This window comes from Vombatus ursinus, unplaced genomic scaffold, assembly GCF_900497805.2.
Source record: "Vombatus ursinus unplaced genomic scaffold, bare-nosed wombat genome assembly UNPS02014801.1, whole genome shotgun sequence".
NCBI classification, from domain to species: domain Eukaryota; kingdom Metazoa; phylum Chordata; class Mammalia; order Diprotodontia; family Vombatidae; genus Vombatus; species Vombatus ursinus.
This window is the reverse complement of record NW_020954579.1, coordinates 10,484,995-10,505,093: the sequence shown is the minus strand read 5'-3', so window position 1 is coordinate 10,505,093 and position 20,099 is coordinate 10,484,995. Positions and strand designations below refer to the sequence as shown.

General features: G+C 42.0%; 1 protein-coding gene across 1 annotated transcript in view; it reads right to left on the bottom strand.

Moving 5' to 3' along the window:
- Positions 1-20,099, bottom strand: part of ITGB3 (integrin subunit beta 3) — a 79,846-nt gene that overhangs the window by 2,206 nt on the left and 57,541 nt on the right. The window contains exons 11-13 of the mRNA XM_027873062.1: positions 19,828-20,050; positions 16,933-17,030; positions 6,249-6,368 (exon numbers count right to left, since the gene is read on the bottom strand). Of these exons, the coding sequence (XP_027728863.1) occupies positions 6,249-6,368; positions 16,933-17,030; positions 19,828-20,050 (441 nt within the window). The remainder of the gene's footprint in view (positions 1-6,248; positions 6,369-16,932; positions 17,031-19,827; positions 20,051-20,099) is intronic.

Below are 20,099 nucleotides of genomic sequence, written 5' to 3'. Positions count from 1 at the left end.
AGAAATGATCATTTGATTTGGTGTTTGTTAAGTTCAGAATAAAAAGAGAGAGATGGACAGTGGGGGAAAGAGAAAAGAAGAAGAAGGATGAGAAGAAGAAGGAAGAGGAGGAGGAGGAGGAGAAGAAGAAGAAGGAGGAGGAGGAGAAGAAGAAGAAGTGGTAGTAGATAGACAGATAAATGGATAGATAGACAGACTATCCTGACAGTATTCACATGACCAAAGTGGTAAGACTCTAGAACAAATGACACCTTGGAATTTCACCCAGTTCTAAATGCTAGGACTCCAGAGCTCTGTCCTAGACCCTCTCCTCACTCTACACTCTCTCATGGTGGACACATCAACTCCTATGGATAAACAAATGACTCACTGATAAACAACGTCTTCCAATCTCATGTCTCTCCTGAGCTCCAATCCTCTATCTCCTCCAACTGTCTGTTTTACAAGTTCATCTAGATATCATGGACACCAACGTGTCCAAAAAAGAACTCATCGTTTCTTTTAACTTCTTTGTTTCTGATCATGACATAACCATTCTTAAAGGCACCAGGTTCACAACACAGGAGTTATCCTTGACTCCTCGTGCTTTTTCACCTTCCCATTCCCTTGATATGATACCAACTGCCAAGTCTAACATGTTCTGTCTTTTCCACATCTCTTGCATGTATTCTCTTCTCTCTACTCACACTACAATCACCTAATCCAGGTCCTCATCACAGCTCCCCTGGACACTACCTTTAATGGTCTCCCTATAACCAGTCTCCAATCTATATTCCACATGACTGCCCATGTGATATTCCTAAAGTTTATTGTTGTTGTTGAGTTGTTTCAATTGTGTCCAACTCTTCATGACCCCATTTTGGGGGCTTTCTTGGTAAGGATAGTGGAGTGGTTTGCCATTTCCTTCTCCAGCTCATTTTTTACAGATGAGAAAACTGAGGCAAACAGGGTTAAGTGACTTGCCCAGAGTCACACAGTTAAGGAAGTGTCTGAGGCCAGATTTGAACTCGTGAAAATGAATCTTTCCTGATTCCAAGCCCAGCACTCGATCCACTGTACCGACTATCTGCCATTTAGGTCACATTATATTATACCTATGCTTAGGAAGCTTCAGTGTTTCCCCACTGACCTGAAGATAAAATATACACTTCCATATTTGGCATTCAAGGCCCTTCACAAATCTGACTCCAGCCTACTATCTATACTTATAACATATTATTGGTCAGCTAGGTGGTGCAATGGATAGAGTACTAGGCCTAGAGTCAGGAAGACCTGAGTTCAAATCCAACCTCAGATACTTATTGAATGTTTAAACTTGGGCAACCTCTTGCTTGATACGTATATTTAGGCTTGATAACCTCTATGTGCCTCAGCTTCCTCAACTGTAAAATGGGAATAATAAAAGCATCTACCTCCCAGGATTATTGTGACGAACAAATGATATAGTACTTGTAAAGTTCTAGCAAGGTGCCTGGCACATAGTAGGCAAAAATGCTAGCTATTATTATTGGGGAAACTAGGTGGCACAGTGAATAGAGTGCTGGGCTTAGAGTCAGGAAAACTCATCTTACTGAATTCAAATCTGGCCTCAGATACTGATTAACTGTGTGACTCTGGGCAAGTCACTTAACCCTGTTTGCCTCAGTTTCCTCATCTATAAAATAAGCTGGAGAAGAAAATGGCAAACCACTCCAGTATCTTTGCCAAGAAAACCCCAAATGGGGTCACAAAGAGTCAGACATGACTGAACTAACTGAATAATTATTATTCAAGCAATGTACACTCTATCCAAAATTTCCCGGTTTTTGTCCCCTGTGCAAGTATTGTATCTCCCACCTGTGCGCCTTTATCTAGGCCAGTGCCCATGCCTGGAATGCCCTCCCTCCTCACTTCAGTCCCTTGGAACTCCTCCCTTCAAGGCCTCAGCTCATGTGCCATCCCCTTCAAGAGGCCTTTCCTAATTTCCCTAGCTATTAGCAACACACTACTCCCCCTACTCACTTTGAATTTAGCTATAACACTGTATCCCCTCAAGAAAATGTAAGATCTCTAAGGGCAAAAACGTCCTCACTCACTCTCTGTCTCTTCAGTGCCTTCATGACTCCTGGTACAGAGAAGGCTTCTAAGTAATGCTTATTAATTGATTGGTAAAGTGGTACTCTGCTGAGCAAGATGATCATTAGTGACACTTGGTTTATTTCTAAACATTTAATCATAACCTAAAATCTCTGAACTCGCCAGCTTCCTGCCCACTCCCAACCAACCTCTAACCCCAAATAACTGTACTCCACCCTTATGGGTAAGTGTAAAGGAAGCTCTGCTGAGCTCTGAAACATCTTGATAAGCCCTGATCTACTTAATGACTGATCACACTTTACCTATATAGTCACACCCATACATATGTATGTGTATATGTATGTGTATGTGTGTATATTGAATGAGATAACATAAGTAAAATGTTTTATAAATTGTAAAGCTCTATAAAAATGAGAGCTATTATATAGACACACATTCCTTTTTATGCACATGTGGGTTTGGTGATATCTGGAAAGGGGAACATAGCCACTTTTCCTCCTTGTGTTGTCCCCTCCCTCCTACCTTCTCTCTCCCCACCCCCAAGGCCTATACCCCACACACTGCACAAGAAAAAAAAACCTGGACTGGCTATTTCCTGTCCTGCCACATTATAGCCTCTGACTATAATTAAAGGAGTCCCTTGGGAAAAACTGTAAGGTTCTAATGTCTGGTTTCTAGGGCCTCGAGCCTCTCTTTTTCTGGGAAAAAGCCATTTTGAGCTCTGTGGTGGAAAGGGGAGGAGCCAGTGGCTCAGACCCCATAGCTAGGCACCCCTAGATACTACTCTGGTGGTTGAGATTGAGGCAGAATGGAGGCTGACCTTGAAAATTTGTCCTGAATGGTTTAAACATTCACCTGTGGGGAGCTGGACCACATGATCTCTTCAGATAACTCTCCAGCTTCAAGCGTCTAGAGTTTGAGCATGGGGCGGAGTTAAATGATGTAAAAGGGTTGTTGTTTCAGTCATGTCTGACACTTCATGACCCCATTTGGTGTTTTCTTGGCAAAGACACTGGAGTAGTTTGCCATTTCCTTCTCAGCTCATTTTACAGATATGAAAACTAAGGCAAACAGGGTAAAGTGACTTGCTCAGGGTCATACAGCTAGTAGGTAAGCATCTGAGGCCAGATTTGAACTCAAGAAGATGAGTCTTCCTAACTCTAGACCCAGCACTCTATCCACTACGCCACCTGGCTGCTCTACGTAGAAGGGAGGGTAACCCTTAAGGCAGAGGGGACCTAAAGTCCGCGCACAAAACCTGCCACCATTTTTGATCCTTACTAAACCCCCCAACACTATTGACAGGACTACTGAAGAAACCGGGCATTGAAAAGAAGCAAGCCCTTCCCACTCCAGAGGTCTCTAACTGCTCATCTCTACTCATGACCACCAAGTCAAGATCCCCTGGAAATGTTTCGAAAGTGAGGGAATAAGAGGAGAATGGGAATAGAGACAAGACAGGAGCGAAAGTGCAGGGCTTTTACATCAGGAGTCCTACATCAGGATCCAAGGTGTCTCCTGAGGACTCTCAGAAGGGTTATCCACCCTTGGGTTTTTTGAGGAAACCAAGCATTTTTCTCCCTTCTATATCGCACCAGAAGGGAAAGTGGTTTCAGGAAGTATCAATGAAGTATCAATGACTGATAGATTTTAATAAAGAACACTGAAGGATCACTACGTTAAAAACATTATACACACACATATATGCATATATACATACTGTGTGTATGTATGTATATATATATACACACACACACAAAAATATAAACACGCAGTGTTATATGTTATATTCTATATTTATACATATATGTATGTACATATACATATAAAAATATAAACACACTGTATATATGTTTACATAACTATACATAGATATATGTGTATCTGTATGTATGTATACACATATACACATCTGTGTGTGTGTGTGTGTAAGTGTGTGTGAGTGTGTGTGTATAGTGGAAGAAATATCGTGATGCCCAAAGTAGTGGGCTATTATGTCTCCAGAATAAAAAGAGGCAGGAGGAGGGATGGGAAATGTCCTGGAAATTCCTATAAGTTTATTTATTTGTATGTGTGGAAACTATGATAGCAGATTTCACACAGTGTTTTAAGGTTTTGTCTCATGAAGTAAGTACTACAAGCATTATAATCCCTTCTTTACATTGTACAAAAATCTGAAACTGAGGATTAAACAGGGTGAAGCAGTTTTCCCAGGACGATGCTGAAAGATCTGCAGACCCAGCATGTCTGGATATCTGTGTCTGGAATCAAGATGAATCTTTTCTCTCCCTTCTCTCCCCAGACAAATGCTTTCTACCTTTTCTTCCCCATGACTATATCCCCACAAGATATGATTCACCAAAGAACGTCAGGTGCTGCCTTCCTCTGCCTTCCCTCTTCCCGGGCCTCCAGGAAAGAGGCAAAGGCCTTGAGAGGAGCCCCTAGGCAATGCTGCAGGTACAACAACCTTGGGTATCAGAGGAGTGGAAGTAAAACCAGCCCCTAGGTAGCATTCTTCCCTATAGGGGCTCACCCAAGGGCATTCTGTCCCCTCTTGATCCTTTCTGACACCAGATACCTCCCTCTAAACAACCAAGTATTGTCCTGCACCCAACTGAAAAATAAAAATGGCTGACCTTGCCCCCAAGGACACCTTGTCTTCTCCTTTGACAGGATAGTTATGCCCTATAGTTCATCTGATATCCTCAACCCCAACAGGACCTCAGGAAATCATGTGCTCTAGCCCCCTTCCTGTTTTAATAATAATAACAACCACATTTGTAATCTCATTTTATTATTACAACAATCCTGGGAAGGAGGTGCTATTGTCCCCATTTGATAGAGAAGGAAACTGAGGAAGAGGTTAAGTGACTTGCCTCGGATCACACAGTTAGTAACTGTCTGAGGCTAGATATGAACTCAGATATATCCTGACTCCAGGTCCAGTGCTGTATGCACTGTGTCACCTAGCTCTCTTTTTACACAGGCAGCTCCCAGGCCCAGAGAAGTTAAATAACTTTTAACTTATAAAACAAATAGTACCCCAGGAGAGAGAGATAGGCCCCTTCATTTCAGATCCCTCCTTGGAGGCAGAGTTTTCATTTTTTCCCTTTATATCCCCTGTACTTACCCAAAGTAAGTGATTGATTAATTAATTAATGCCAACTAGCATTTATACAGCATTTTAAAAGCACAAAACACTTTACAAATATTTTCTTTTATCCTCACAATAAGTATTTGTTGAATGAATCAACGTACAAGTGAAGGAGTCTCCACCCCTACCCCATACCTGCTCCCCTTTCTACAATGCTGGGACTCCCTAAATGATATAGTATACTCATAGCCATTCCAAGGCTTGGCAGGTTTCCACTGAGTTGTAAGTACCCTAAAAACAGAGGTTGTGTTCTTTATGTGTTCTTTGCAAACTTCAAAGCAATATGTAAAATGAAACAAATTCAAAAGAAAAAAGTTATATATAACACAGAATAAAAAAATAAAAATAATACTTGGGATCACAGAAGAGCAGAATGGGAAGGGACCTTAGAAATCATCTAGTCCAATCTCCTCATTTTACAGAAGAGGAAACTGAGGTCCAGAGATGGGAAGACACTTGTGCGAGTTCACACAAACACTAAGTATCAGAGCTAGGATTTGAACCTAGGGCCTCTTATTCTGAATCCAGGGCTCTTCAGTCCCCACCATTGCTCACCAGTGCTTTGGTGATAGACCAGGTAAGCAGATTTCAAGTCAACCTCTACTCAGACTTTCTTGACCTCACCCATCACAGCAGGTAAAGGTACAAGTCGGGCTGCCACTGCCAACCAACTGACTTTTGGTAAGACATTCCTATGTTAGCAAAAAACTAAGGTGAGCAGATATACTGTATTTGGCAAGATAGTTCTAGAAATCAAGGTCTTGTCTTCTCTGATATGCCCTCCAAAATGGGTCAAAGATTCAATTTTTTTAAATCCCTCCTTCTGTACTGACCCATCCTTCTCTTCTGTTGTCCGTCTTGTTCTCTCACCTAAATGCTCAGAGAGAATCTCATCTACTTGCTAAACCTCCAGCTCTCAATTTGTTTATCTTCTTCATTCCCAGGAATATCAGCTCCAGGAGTTGGCTAAAAAGCAAAGCTCTTACTATCCTGGGTCTGGGAGGCCCCCGAGTCTTACCTGGTTCATCTACCACATAGAGAATGGACTTCCCACTGGAGTCTTCATAGTACTGGAATCTGACTACACAGTCATCCTCATCCTTATAGGTACAGTTCACTGCATCCTTGCCGATGTCCACTGTGGGGAGATGGAGGAGGAAAAAAAAAGATTGTCAGCTCAGAGTGGATGGAGTATTGGGCCTGAAATCAAGAAGACTCATCTTCCTGAGTTCAAATCTGGCCTCAAACACTTGCTAGCTGTGTGACCTTGGGAAAGTCACTTAACCCTTGTTTGCCTTAGTTTCCTCATCTGTAAAATGAGCTGGAGAAGGAAATGGCAAACCACTCCAGTGTCTTTGCCAAGAAAACCCCAAATGGGGTCACATAGTGTCATACATGACTGAAACAACTGAACAACAATAGTAACAGTTCTTTTTTAAAAAAAAATTTTATTTAGTATTCTAATCTTTCCCTAATTACATGTAAAAACAATTTTTAACATTCGTGTTTAAAATTTTGAGTTCCAAATTCTCTCCTTCCTCCCTCCCCACCCCCTTCAATGAGAAGGCAAGCAATTTGATATGGGTTACACATGTGTAGTCACGCAAAACATATTTCCATATTAGTCATATTAATAACAACAGTTCTATCTCCTTTATTTTATAGGGAAAACCAAAAAGATGAAATTACTTGTCCTAAATTACTTATACATAGTGAGGAGCAGAGGTGGGATTCAAACCCAGGTTCTCTGTCACCAAATAAAGTTCTTTGTCAACCACTCCTCCCTCCAATCGTGTGCTTTTAGACGTGATCTTTTTAATACTTCTCAAGTTGCTTCATATGTAATTATTTTGTTTTCCCAATGAAATGTGCAAATTCAGTTTTATAAGCTAGAAGGGGGCTTAGAAACCAATGAGTCCAATTTCCTCTTTTTGCAGGTGAAGAAATTAAGGCACAGAAAAGTTAAGTGGTTGCCATGGGTTTGTTGCTGTACAGTCCTTCAGTCACGTCCGACTCTTTGTGACTCCGCGGATTTGTCCATGGGGTTTTCTTGGCAAAGATATTGGAGTGGTTTGCCATTTCCTTCTTTGGTGTGTCCCCATTTTACATTTGAGGAACTAAGGCAAATAGGAGTTAAGTGACTTGCCCAGGGTCACATAGTTAGTGAGTGTCTGAGGCCAGATTTGAACTCGTCTTCCTGATTCCAAGCCCAGTGCTTTATCTATTATGCCATCTACCTGCCCCATATGCAGAATAGATGGGTGGCAGGTCAAGAGAGGAAGTTATTAGTTATTGGGTAACTGGAAAATGCCTCTGGGTCTTAAAGGAAGCCAGAGAAGCTAAAAGACAGATGGGAGAGGGGAGAGCACTGTGGGTATGGGAGACAGCCAGTGTCATGTAAAAGCATGAAAACTAGAGATGGTTTCACATTCAGAGTATTGCAAGTAGACCAGTACTGCTGGTTTGTAGAGTGACTGGAGCAGAAAAAAATTCAAAGAAGACAGAAGGGAGTCAAATTGTGAAGAGTTCTAAATGAGAGAACTTTATATTTGATCCCAGAACTCATTACGAAGTGACATAGTTAGACTAATACATTAGAAAAATTACCTTGGTACCTCTGGCAAGGAGAGACTTGGGTTTAAATTATGTCTCTGACATTTAGCAGTTTGCTGAACAATCACAACCTTTTGAATCTCAGATTCATTAGCCACATAGTCATGGATAACATAGCTATTAAGAGCTATTAAGCGCAGGGGTGTGGGGGCAGGCAGAGCCAAGATAGTGGAGAGAAGTCAGGAAGCTGGCTGAGCTCTCCCCAGTTTCCCTTGGAAATAACATTAAGTCAAGCCTCTAAAAGAATTCTAGAGTGACAGAATTCACAAAAAGACAGAGCGAAACAATTTTCCAGCTCAGGATAACTTAGGAGGACAGGAAGGATCTGTCTCACTTGGATGAAAGGGGAATGGAGCCCAACATAGCCAGTGTCCTGGCGAGCTGGAGGCTCTTAGCTACAGCACAGATCAGTAATCAAGGCCCCATGGCTCGAGCTCAGCAGGCCAGTGACACAGCAGACCAGCTATGAGACCTCCAGCCCTAGCACAACAGGCAAATTGCCAGCCCTGGAGCCCAGGGCACAACATGTATGACTAGGCTGAGCCACCCTAGTGCAGTAGGCTAGACAACTGCCCCAGAAGCCCCAGGAGAGAAAGCAAGTGGCCAGCCCCCCAGTGCAAGAAGCTTGGGACAATGACCCCTGTGCCCCACAAGCTGAGCTCAACTTTTTAAAAAACGAGCAAAGAAGGGGGCAGATAGGTGGTGCAGCGGATAGAGCACTGGCCTTGAAGTCAGGAGGACCTGAATTCAAATCCGGCCTCAGATCAAGCACTTGACACTTACTAGCTGTGTGACCCTGGGCAAGTCACTTAACCCCAATTGCCTTTTAAAAAATGAGCAAAAAACAAAAAAGAGCCCTGACTATAGAAAGCTACTATGGTGACAGGGAAGATCAAAACATAAACTCAGAAGAGGACAACAATGTCACAATGCCTACATGTGAAACTTCAAAGGGGAATATTAGTTGGTCTCAAGCCCAAAAAATCCTCTTGGAAGAGCTCAAAAGTGATTTTAAAAATTAAGTAAATGAGGTAGAAGAAAAAATGGGCAAAGAAATGAGAGTTATACAAAAGAATTACGAAAAAATCAACAGTTTGGAAAAGGAAGCACAAAAATTGACTGAAGAAAACAACTCCTTAAAAAATAGAATTGGCTAAATGAAAAAAAAAAATCCACTGAAGATCACTCCTTTAAAAGCAAAATTGGCCAAATGGAAAAGGAGGTACAAAAACTAACTGAAGAAAATAATTCCTTAAAAATTAGAATTGAGGGGGCAGCTAGATGGCACAGTGGATTGAGCACTGGCCGTAGAGTCAGGAGGACCTGAGTTCAAATCCAGCTTCAGACACATAATACTCACTCTGGGCAAGTCACTTAACCCCAATTGCCTCACCAAAAAAAAAAAAAAATAGAATTGGGCAAGTGGAAGCTCGTGACTTTGTGAAACACTGAGAATCAAATAAAACCAAAAGAATGAAAAAAGAGTAGAAGAAAATGTAAAATACCTCATTGGAAAAACAACTGACCTGAAAAATAAATCCAAGAGAGATAATTTAAGAATTATTGGATGACCTGAGAGCCATGATCAAAAAAAAAAAAAAAGAGCTGCATCTTTCAAGAAATTTTCAAGGTAAACTTCCCTGATATCCTAGAACCAGAGGGTAAAATAGTCACTAAAAGAATCCACTGATCACCTCCTGAAAGAGATCCCAAAATGAAAACTCCAAGGAATATTGTAGCCAAATTTTAGACCTATCAGGTCAAGGAGAAAATACTGCAAGAAGCCAGAAAGAAACAATTCCAATATCAAGGAGCCACAGTCAGGATTACACAGGACTTAGAAGCGTCTATCTTAAAGGACTGGAGGGCTTAGGTTATGATATTCCAGAAGGCAAAAGAGCTTGAATTACAAGTAGAAATCAACTATCCAGCAAAACTGAGCATCATCTTTCAGGGGGAAAGATGGATATTCAATGAAATAGAAGATTTTCAAATTTCCTGATGAAAAGGCCAGAGCTGAACAGAAACAACTGTACCAGATCTAAAACTATATTATAAAGCAAAAATCATCAAAACTAATTGGTACTATCTAAGAAATGGAGTGGTGGATCAGTGGAATAGATTAGGTACACAAGACACAGTAATTGATTATAGTAATCTATTGTTTGATAAACCCAAAGACTCTACTTCTGGGATAAGAACCCATTATTTGACAAAAACTGCTGAGAAAACTGGAAAATAATATGGTAGAAACTAGGCATAGACCAGCATCTCATACTGTATACCAAAATAATGTCAAAATGGGTATGTGATTTAGATATAAACGGTGGTACCATAAGCAAATGAGGAGAGCAAGGAAGAGTTTACCTGTGAGATCTATGGAGAAGGGAAGAATTCATGACCAAACAAGAGAAAGAGATCATTATGAAATGCAAAATGGATAATTTTGATTATATTAAATTAAAAAGATTTTGCACAAACAAAACCAAGGCAACCAAGATTAGAAGGAAAGCAGAAAGATGGGAAACAATTTTTACAGCAAATATTTCTGATAAAAGTCTCATTTCTCAAATATATGGAAAACTGAGTCAAATTTATAAGAATACAAGTCATTCTCCAAATGATAAACAGTCAAAGGATATGAACAGGCAGTTTTCAGATGAAGAAATTAAAGCTATCTATAGTCATATAAAAATGCTCTAAATCACTACTGATTAGAGAAATGCAAATTAAAATAATTCTGAAGTACCACCTCACACCTAACAGATTAACTAATATGACAGAAAAGGAAAATGATAAATGTTGGAGAAGATGTAGGAAAATTGGGGCACTAATGCATGGTTGGTGGAATCCAACCATTCTGGAGAGCAATTTGGAACTATACCCAAAGGGCAATCAAACTGTGCATACCCTTTGACCCAATAATACCACTACTAGGTCTGTATCCTAAAGAGATCACAAAAAAGTGAAAAGGGCCTACACATACAAAAATATTTATAGCAACTCTTTTTGTGGTAGCAAAGAATTGGAAACTGAGGGAATGCCCATCAATTGGGGAATGGCTAAACAAGTTGCGGCATATGAATGTACGGAATACTATTGTGCCACAAGAAATGATGAGCAAGCAGATTTCAGAAAAACCTGGACTTATATAAACTGATACTGGGCAGAGCACGCGTAACCGGGAGAACATTGTACATAGTAACAGCAACATTGTGTGATGGTCAGTTATTATTGACCTAGATCTTGTCAGCAATACAATGATCCAAGACAATTCCAAAAGATTCACGATGGAAAATGCTATCCACATCCAGAAAAAGGACTGTGGAGTCTGAATACAGATCAAAGCATACATTTTCACTCTGTTTTTTGTTTTTTGTGGCTTTCCTCTTTTGTTCTGTTTCTTCTTTCACAACATGACTAATGTGAAAATATGGTTACGTGATTGTATAACTTATATCAGATTGTTTGCCATCTTGAGGAGGGAAATTGGGAGGGAAGAAGGGAGAAAAAATTGAAACTAAAAATCTTATAAAAAATGCATGTTGAAAACTATCTGTACGTGTAATTAGGAAAAATAAAATACTATTTACCAGAAAGAGAGTACTATTAAATGTATGGGTCAGGATTAGAACTCAGATCTTTCTGACTCTGAGTTCAGTGGTTAATCCATAACACCATTGCCCTGCGAATATAGATGTATTCCTCTTCCCCTAGAGTATGCTAGACTGGGCATTGGCTTGATCCTGGAGCTATTATTGATGGTTTTCAAGATGGTAGAATTGATTATACTGCTGGAGATTACTGAGTAATTCAAACTTTCCCTGACTAGTGGCCAGGTCTTCTATTTTTTATTAATAATATTGTAGTGTGTGTGTGCTACTTTATATATTTAAATCATTTTCCCATCTAACACCTAACTGGATCCTCCTGGAGAGACAGGAATGCAGACTATTTGCATTCCTCTTGGATAGGGAATTTAAGACCAAGAGAGGTTAAAAGGCTTGCCCAAAAGCAGAATGAAGTGGAGGTATCTCGAATAAAGCCCAAATTGCCTGACTTCTAATCTGGTGCACTTTGTATTTTACAACAATCGTTCCCCTACAATGACATCACTAGCTCCCCTTTGTCATCCCCCAAAGCCCTAGCTATAAGTGATGAAGTGTATAGTGTATTTCACTGCATCTGGAATCAGGAAGACCTGAATTCAAATCTAAACTCAGACATTTACTAGTTGTGTGGCCCTGGGCAAGTCATTTAGCTTCCATCTGCCTTAGTTTCCTTATCTGTAAAATGGGAATAATAATAAGTATGTTATTGTTCAATCGTGTCCAATTCTTTGTGACCCCATTTGGGGTTTTCTTGGCAAAGATACGAGTAGTTTGCCATTTCCTTCTCCAGATCATTTTACAGATGAAGAAACTGAGGCAAACAGGGTTAAGTGACTTGCCCAGGGTCACATAGCTAGTAAGTATCTGAAGCCAGATTTGAACTCAGGAAGATGAATCCTCCTGACTTCAGGCTTAGCACTCTATCCACTGTGCCACCTAGCTGCCCAATAATAATTATAGCTAGCATTTGTATTGCACTTTAAAATTTCCAAAGCAATTTATAAAGATTTCATTTTATCCTCAAACCAACACTGGGAGGTAGGTGCTATTATTTTCCCATTAGACAGATGAGGAAACTGAGGCAGAATTTAAGTGACTTTCCTGGGGTCATCCAGCTAGAAAATGTCTGAGGCCAGATGTGAACTTAGGTCAATCCTGACCCCAGTTTCAACCCTCTATCCACTGTACCACCTAGCTGCATGAGAATAGCACCTATTTCCTGGGGTTGTTGTAAGGATAAAATGAGATAACATTTGTAAGTCACTTTGCAAACCTTGAAAGCACATATAAATCCTAACCATTCCTGTTATAATCATTACCATCATCATTATCATCATCATTATTAATTAACTAGACCTCACAGTCAGTCTGGACCAAGTTGTAAAACAGATCACCTCTCTCTCCTCTAAGCTGATATCAGTAAGTCCCTTCACATCCACAAAATAAAATAAAATGTCTCCTTGCATCCAGTCAGCTTATGTCCTGCAACAGAAAGGCCCACAGGGCTTGGAAGAAACTGCCTCACCCCCAAGACATCTGACTGTTCTGATCAGCTTTGGCCTGTTTCTTAATTCTCCTTGAAAATATGCTTTCTTCCTGAGGGGGAGATCATTATCCTGTAAGAGCCGGCAGTCTTCCAGGCCTGCCTCAAAGGCACTGCAGATGGCCTTGATAACCAGCCTGGTTAATTGCTCAGTGTGTGCCAACTATGAGAAAGTTCTCCTCACTCAAGTTTTTAAATAAGAGCAGAATGGAAGGGGAAGCAGGAGAGAGGAGAGAGCCTTGACCTGGGCCTTTCTTTTCTGGGTTTTGCCCTTACCTTCATGGCACCCATGGAACTGACTCATAGAAAGGCTGTGTGTGGGCTTGCAGACAGTCCTGGCAGCTGGATGGGTTTCAGGATGGGACTTTTGATGACGAGTATCCCAAAGGATGTTTGTTTGGGGATGGTCGTGGGGTGGGGGAATTTCTCTCCAGACCAATGGCCTGACCCCGAGCTATGCTGAAATCTGGCACTGAAAGGATTCTTAATAAATGCTTCTTCCCTGACCCAGTGGACCCAATTAAAAGTAACAATACAAGGATAACTAGCCGTGAAGGCCCAGGGAGAGGGGGAAAGGTCGGTCATTCAGCAAGTATTCATTAAATACTTACTATGAGCTAGGTACTGTGCTAATCTCTGGGGATACAAAGAAAGGCAAAAATGGAGGTCACATTCTAATGCAAGAGAAACGGGCAAACACCTATATGTATACAAGATTCTTATATATACAGTGTAGATGGGAAGTCATAGCAGAGGGAAGGCACTAATGGTGCTGGGATGCCTTTTTGTGAAAGGCCTTTTGCAGGAGATTAAATTTGAACTGAGTCTTGGAGAAAGACAGTAGGCCTCAGTGAGGCAGGAGAGCATCCCAGGCATGGGAAGAACCAGAAAAAAAGGAAAGGAGGTCCACAATCAGTAAGCCAGGGGTGGGGAACCTGCGGCCTTGAGGCCACATGTGGTCCTCTAGGTCCTCAAGTGCACCCTCAAGTTCATCCCTTTGACTGAATAGGGCCACACTTGAGGACCATAGGTCCACCTCCTAGCTGCCCCATCGTGGGATAAGGTTGCCTAATTTATACAATTTTTCAATATGTAAAATTAAGAATCATGGGTGTCACAGGTCCCCAGGAAGGGGAAGAAGAAGAAGAGGAGAAGAGGAGGGGAAAGGTTGCTGACAGAATCAGTTGGGATGTCTATGGGGAGGGCTCACAGGTTAATGGATCGACTTGCTAACAACAAAAAGAAGTAGGCATTGGCCTTTCTCAGCATTATAAGCATCACATATACAGGCTACTTCCATGTTTGACTATGAAATGCCCTACAATGGGGTGTCTCAGCCCCTTTAAACACTATGGCAGAACAAGATGGTCAAATAGAGGCATTCTATCTATCTAGAGGCTATAGGATGAGGAGGGAAATCACCCAGGAAGGTCTAGCTGATGCTGAGATATTTGCCCCCTCTTCCTTCATTTATCTAATTGGGGAAAATAAAATAAATCCCGCAGTAGAGACATGCATGATGATGGACAGGGCTGGTAACTGGGAGATAATGAGGAAGATGGAGGAGGAAGGAATTGGAGAAGAAAGGAGAAAAGAGAAGGACTGCAGAGAAGATATCAAACGTTTGGAAGGCAGTATAGAAACTTGCCCTGCCCTGGCCTGACAAATTAGTGGACTAGGTGAGTGTGCCACAGAGGAATGAGAAGTGAGGAGAGAAAGGAGAGGGAAAAATCCCCCTTCACTTTTGAATGACAAGTATCGAGTGGCCAAGACAGGATATTGGATATTTTTTTGTGTGTGTGGTGAGGCAATCGAGGTTAAGTGACTTGTCTAGGGTCACACAGCTAGTAAGTATCATGTGTCTGAGGCGGGATTTGAACTTAGGTCCTTCTGACTCTAGGGCCAGTGCTCTATCCACTGCGCCACCTAGCTGCCCCCAAGACAGGATACTGTGACCACAATATCTGTAAGTGTTTCTTGGGATTTTCAGAAATACAGAAATCACACAGGAGCCCTCTCAAACTGTCTCCTGAACCACTGCTTCGATGTGAGCATTTATACCTCAGAAATTGGCAAATGCTACAAAATAGACCTTGATTTATTATTTGTTGTTTGTCTAGACTAAAAAAAAAATGTTAATAATGCAAATTAAACTTAAAAGTGTATCCTAGGAATTTTTTTCTTCTGGAAAGCTGGTTGTTAAATATTTACCAGAATACCCCCTAGACTAATGGTGGTTGCTTCTAGGATTTTCATTATGTTTTTTCTTCCATCTAATACAACTTACAAGCTGAATACTTAACAATAAGGGGATGCTTTCAGAATACTAAGGAATACTATGTATATATTTTTATGCATTTTCCGGGGGTGGTAGTGGAGCAAAGGATATTGAATCAAGAGAATGAGAAACACCCCACAAATTTGGAGAGGGGAAGAGTTCTAAGAAAAAAAAGTCTCTGAAACAAAATTTACAGAGAAATTATCAGTACTGTGCTTTGGTGGGGCAGGGGGAGGAGGGAGGAGTATGCATAATAGGATATTGATTCTGTATTTTGTATTTGGATCCTGGATCATGTTTTCAGAAAAAATGAGTTCAAAGTCAGAATTGGATTCTAGATTTTTTTATAGGGATGTTTGGGATCAAAAGCACCATCCATAATGTGGACACAATTCTTGGTGACTCTCTGAGGAGGACCATTAAATCAGTGTGAGTCTGACTTCTCTTCTTTCATACTCTCCAACACCATAGACCAGATCCCTCTAAGATGGGCAACGAGTCTCATACCTCAAGCTTTAGAAAGTCCAAGACTCTGGTCACAGTTCTTTTTCCCAGCATAGGAATTTTTTTTCCCTTTCTGTTTTATTCTTTGTTATGAAGGATGGCCCTCTAGGAGAGGAGGAAGATGTATTGGGAAATGGAGCTGGTATAAAAACAAAAGGTATGAAGATTTTTTAAGGATAGCCAATAGGAAATTGGAGTATTGTAGAGCCTCGGATCATCCCCCATTGGGCAAGAGGTGTCACTGAACACAGTCCTCCAGGATCAGGGACCTATTTAAGGTAGGTAGGTGGTGTGGTGAGTAAATACAGCATTGAACTTGGAGAGAGTTCAAATCCTGCTTCAGATGCTTATTGGACAAGTCACTTTGAACCTGAGTAATATGATGACACTGACCTCCTTGCTTTTCCTTAAATATGACACTTCCAACTCTGGGCATTTTCATTGCCTATCTCTCCCATGCCTGGAATTATCTCCATCTTCATCTCTGCCTCCTGGATTCTCTGGCTTCCTTCAATTCCCAGCTAAAATCCAACCTTCAGCAAGAAGCCTTTCCCAGGCATTCTCTCTGAGACCACCCCCAATTTATCCTGTCTATATCTTGTTTGCAAATGTTGTCTCTGAGTTCCTTGAGAGCAGAGGATGTCTTTCTCCTTTCTTTGTACCCCTACCCCTTAACACGGTGCCTGGCAAAAAGCGGGCACTTAATGAATGCTTGTTGACTAATTAGCAGACTAAATTCTGCCTCAGATACTTACTGGGCAAGTCATTAATCTCTCTGGCTTCTTCCTCATCTGTTAAAAGAGGGTATTGGACCAGATGGTTTCTATGGGCCCTGCCAGCTCTAAATCAATAATCCTATGAAAGGGGTCCCTTCAAGGTTTACACTCTGCTCAGGGCCCAACAGGGAACTACATTTCCCTCCTTACCCATTCCCAACTAGCAACAGGTTGATAAGAAGATTAAGGATGCAAAAAATCAAGCAAAGGATAGCTGGAAGAAGAAAACCAAAGAAATGGTGTGAAATGCAAGAACATTCAGGGAAATTCCAAGTCCATGGTACTTCATTCCCTTCCACACCTCCATAATTACCATCTTCAGTTCAAAGTGGGGACTGGAGGGAAAGGGGAGGGAACAGAGATAGCTTGGCACTTACTAAGTTCTGTCACAGGCACAATCTCATCCCGACAGAAACGGCTGCAAGTAGTCTCCTCAAACACTCCCCGATTGAACTTCTGGCACTCCACGCAGTCTCTGGATTCAAGAGAGGAAGAATAAACTATAAGGTCTTTGAAAGCCAGGTCTGTCTCATTTCATGGATGCATTCCTCAGCAGCACCTACCTCTGGGTCTTACACATCGAAGGCCCATAAAATCCTAGACTTCGGACTAGAAGAGAACTTAGAAGTTAAGGATTCCAACCCTTTCTTTATTGTTGTTCACTAGTTTTTCAGCAATGTACAACTCTTTGTGACCCCAGTTGGGGTTTTCTTGGCAGAGATACTGGAGTGGTTCATCATTTCCTTCTCCAGCTCATTTTACAGATGAGGAAATGGAGGCAAATGGTAAGTGACTTTCCCAAGGTCACACAGCTAGCAAGTGTCTGAGGCCAGATTTGAACTCTGGAAGATGAGTCTTCCTGACTCCAAGCCTGGCACTCTATACACTGCACCACCTAGCAGCCTCTCTCATAACAGTGGTTGTTGAATAGAACTAGGGAATATTCCATCCCCACTACACTTAGGACCATAGAGACAAACACTATGAGAGAATAAGGTTACTCAGGGCCCTCCTGTCAGACTCCCTTAAAAGCAGCAAATTTTCCAAGTCTTGCCTTTGTTTACTTCACTAACCCTAGGGCAGAAGTTGGGTTTCCTCATGTCTCCTGATGTTCTTGAACTCTCTACTACTAGCAAGAGAACATGGCAGAGAGAAAGAAACAAGCATTTATTAAGTACCTACTATGTACAAGGCACTAGGCTAAGGCTTTACAAATATCATCTCATAATATCATCCTTGTAACAACCCTGGGATGTAGGTGCTATTATCATCTTCATTTTACAGATGAGAAAACTGAGGTAGATAGAGGTTAAGTGGCTTGCCCACTCACACAGCTAGTAAATATCTGAGGTTTAGATCTAAATGCAAGTTTTCTTGGCTGTAGACTCTATGCTCTATCCAACTGTCCCAGGACTATCTCAAGGTCTCTTGTGTCCTCCTGAAGATAGTTGTTTGTCCTTTGTTTTTGAAGAGTACCAATGATATCACTGCGTGATGTCTTGACTCGCATGTGAATTAGATCTAAGTGAGGCAGAGTTGCACAAAGTCATCAGCCTAGAGTCAGAACAAAGTCAAGACGGATGCAGTGGATGACCCTGGCATTTTTGATGCCTGACCAAGCTCTAAGCACTCCGCAGCACCTGCTTCAGCCACCTTCATGACCACTGGGACAAATTATTCTCATCTACCCATGCTTAGGGTAAACATCCTCCTAACTCACTGAGGAGTTTGAAGCCTGTCAGTTACCCTCAACCCGGTTTAGCCCATCTACCCAGGATGGTTTTTCCAGAGTGTAGCCACTGAATACACTACAGCTTCTTGGAGCCACAGATGAGAGCTGGGAGACAGGTGGACACCAAAGGTGGATGAGCAGTCCTGAAAAGGGCTTGGCAAGCCCTCACACCAGAGGGGCTAGTCCTCCTTGAACACCCCTTACACCCCACCTGAAGGTAGTTTGAATAAAGTAACAGTGGTCTGGGGTCTTGGGGAGGGTTAAAGGCTCCAAGGGCACCCAAATGAGCCAATGTCCATTTGTAAAGATAATATTTGTAAAGTGTGTGCAAATGTTAAAGAGATACCAAAGTATTATTATTATTATTATCATGATTATCATTAAATCCATGGCTGTCTCTCTTCTCTGATGCCAAATTGGGCCATATTCCTTGAAGTTGTTTCCTGTCCCCAATTCTCCATGCCTGCCTTTCTCTGTTCCCTGATCTCCTACTGGGTGAGTAAGGGCAGCTAAGGTGGTGCAGTGGATGGAGTGCCAGGCCTAAAGTCAGGAAGACTCATCTTCCTGAGTTCAAATCTGGTGTCAGACACTTACTAGCTCTGTGACCCCAGGCAAGTCACTTCACCCTGTTTGCCTTAGTTTCCTCATCTGTAAAATGAGCTGGAGAAGGAAATGGCAAACCACCGCAGTATCTTTGCCAAGAAAACCCCAAATGGGGTCATGAAGAGTAGGACGCGACTGAAACAATTGAACAACAAAACACTGAATGAGTACCTCTGCTCTAAGAAGCTATTACCATGGCACAGAGGGAAAAAATCTCCACCTCTAACCTCTGGTAGCGGGTACAAGGGTTACACTCCATGAAGCTGCTCCTTGCTTCCAATCCTTTCCCAGACTGGCAGCCTTAGCTTTCCTTTTTCAAGGTCAATAGGGATGTGGCCAATTCCCGGCCAGCCAGCAGCCCCTTGACCTTATAATTTCCTCAGGAGAATTCTGTTGGATATTATAAAAGGATAACAGGGAACAGACACTGTCTTTGCACTTCATTTTAACATACTAATACCTTGTTATCTGTTAACCTCTCACAGGCTAGGAGGAAAACCAGCTTCCTTCTCCTTCTCTCTCTTCATGAACAATACTAATACCTCACATTTACATGGTGCTTTAAGATATGCAAAGCACTTTACAAAAATTACCTCACGTGATTCTCATAAGAACCCTGGGAGGTAGGTGCTGTTAGTGTCGTCATCCCTACTTGACATATGGGGTAACTGGGGCTCAGAGAAGTAGGTCATATCTGAGGCTGGATTTGAACCCAAGTCTACCTGGCTCCAAGTCTAGTACTTTATCCACCAATGTGCCCCTACATGTCCATAAGAGACTAGACCTACAGGGCAGGGTCAAGCTGATCCCCGCCAAAACAAGTCTCTGCTTCCCACTGCCTACCGTGCACCTCTACATTGCCCACCGTGCACCTCTACATTGCCCAGCCATCTATGCCCAAACTCCCCATGCCCCTCGTCAATTCTCATCCACTCACTTCTTAAAAGTGCAGGCATCAGGGCAGGTGGGACACTTCTCACAGGTGTCCCCGTAAGAGCCGGGCTGGGTGCAGACACATTTGCCGCAGACACATTTACCTCGGCCGCTGCACAGCAGCCCATTGCTTGACATACACATGTCTTTGCGGGTGGTGCAGTTACAGTAGTCGCCGGTCCAGTCAGAGTCACAGAGACAGTCCCCACAGCTGCACTGACCATGACCTAGAGAGAGAGAGAGAGAGAGAGAGAGAGAGAGAGAGAGAGAGAGAGA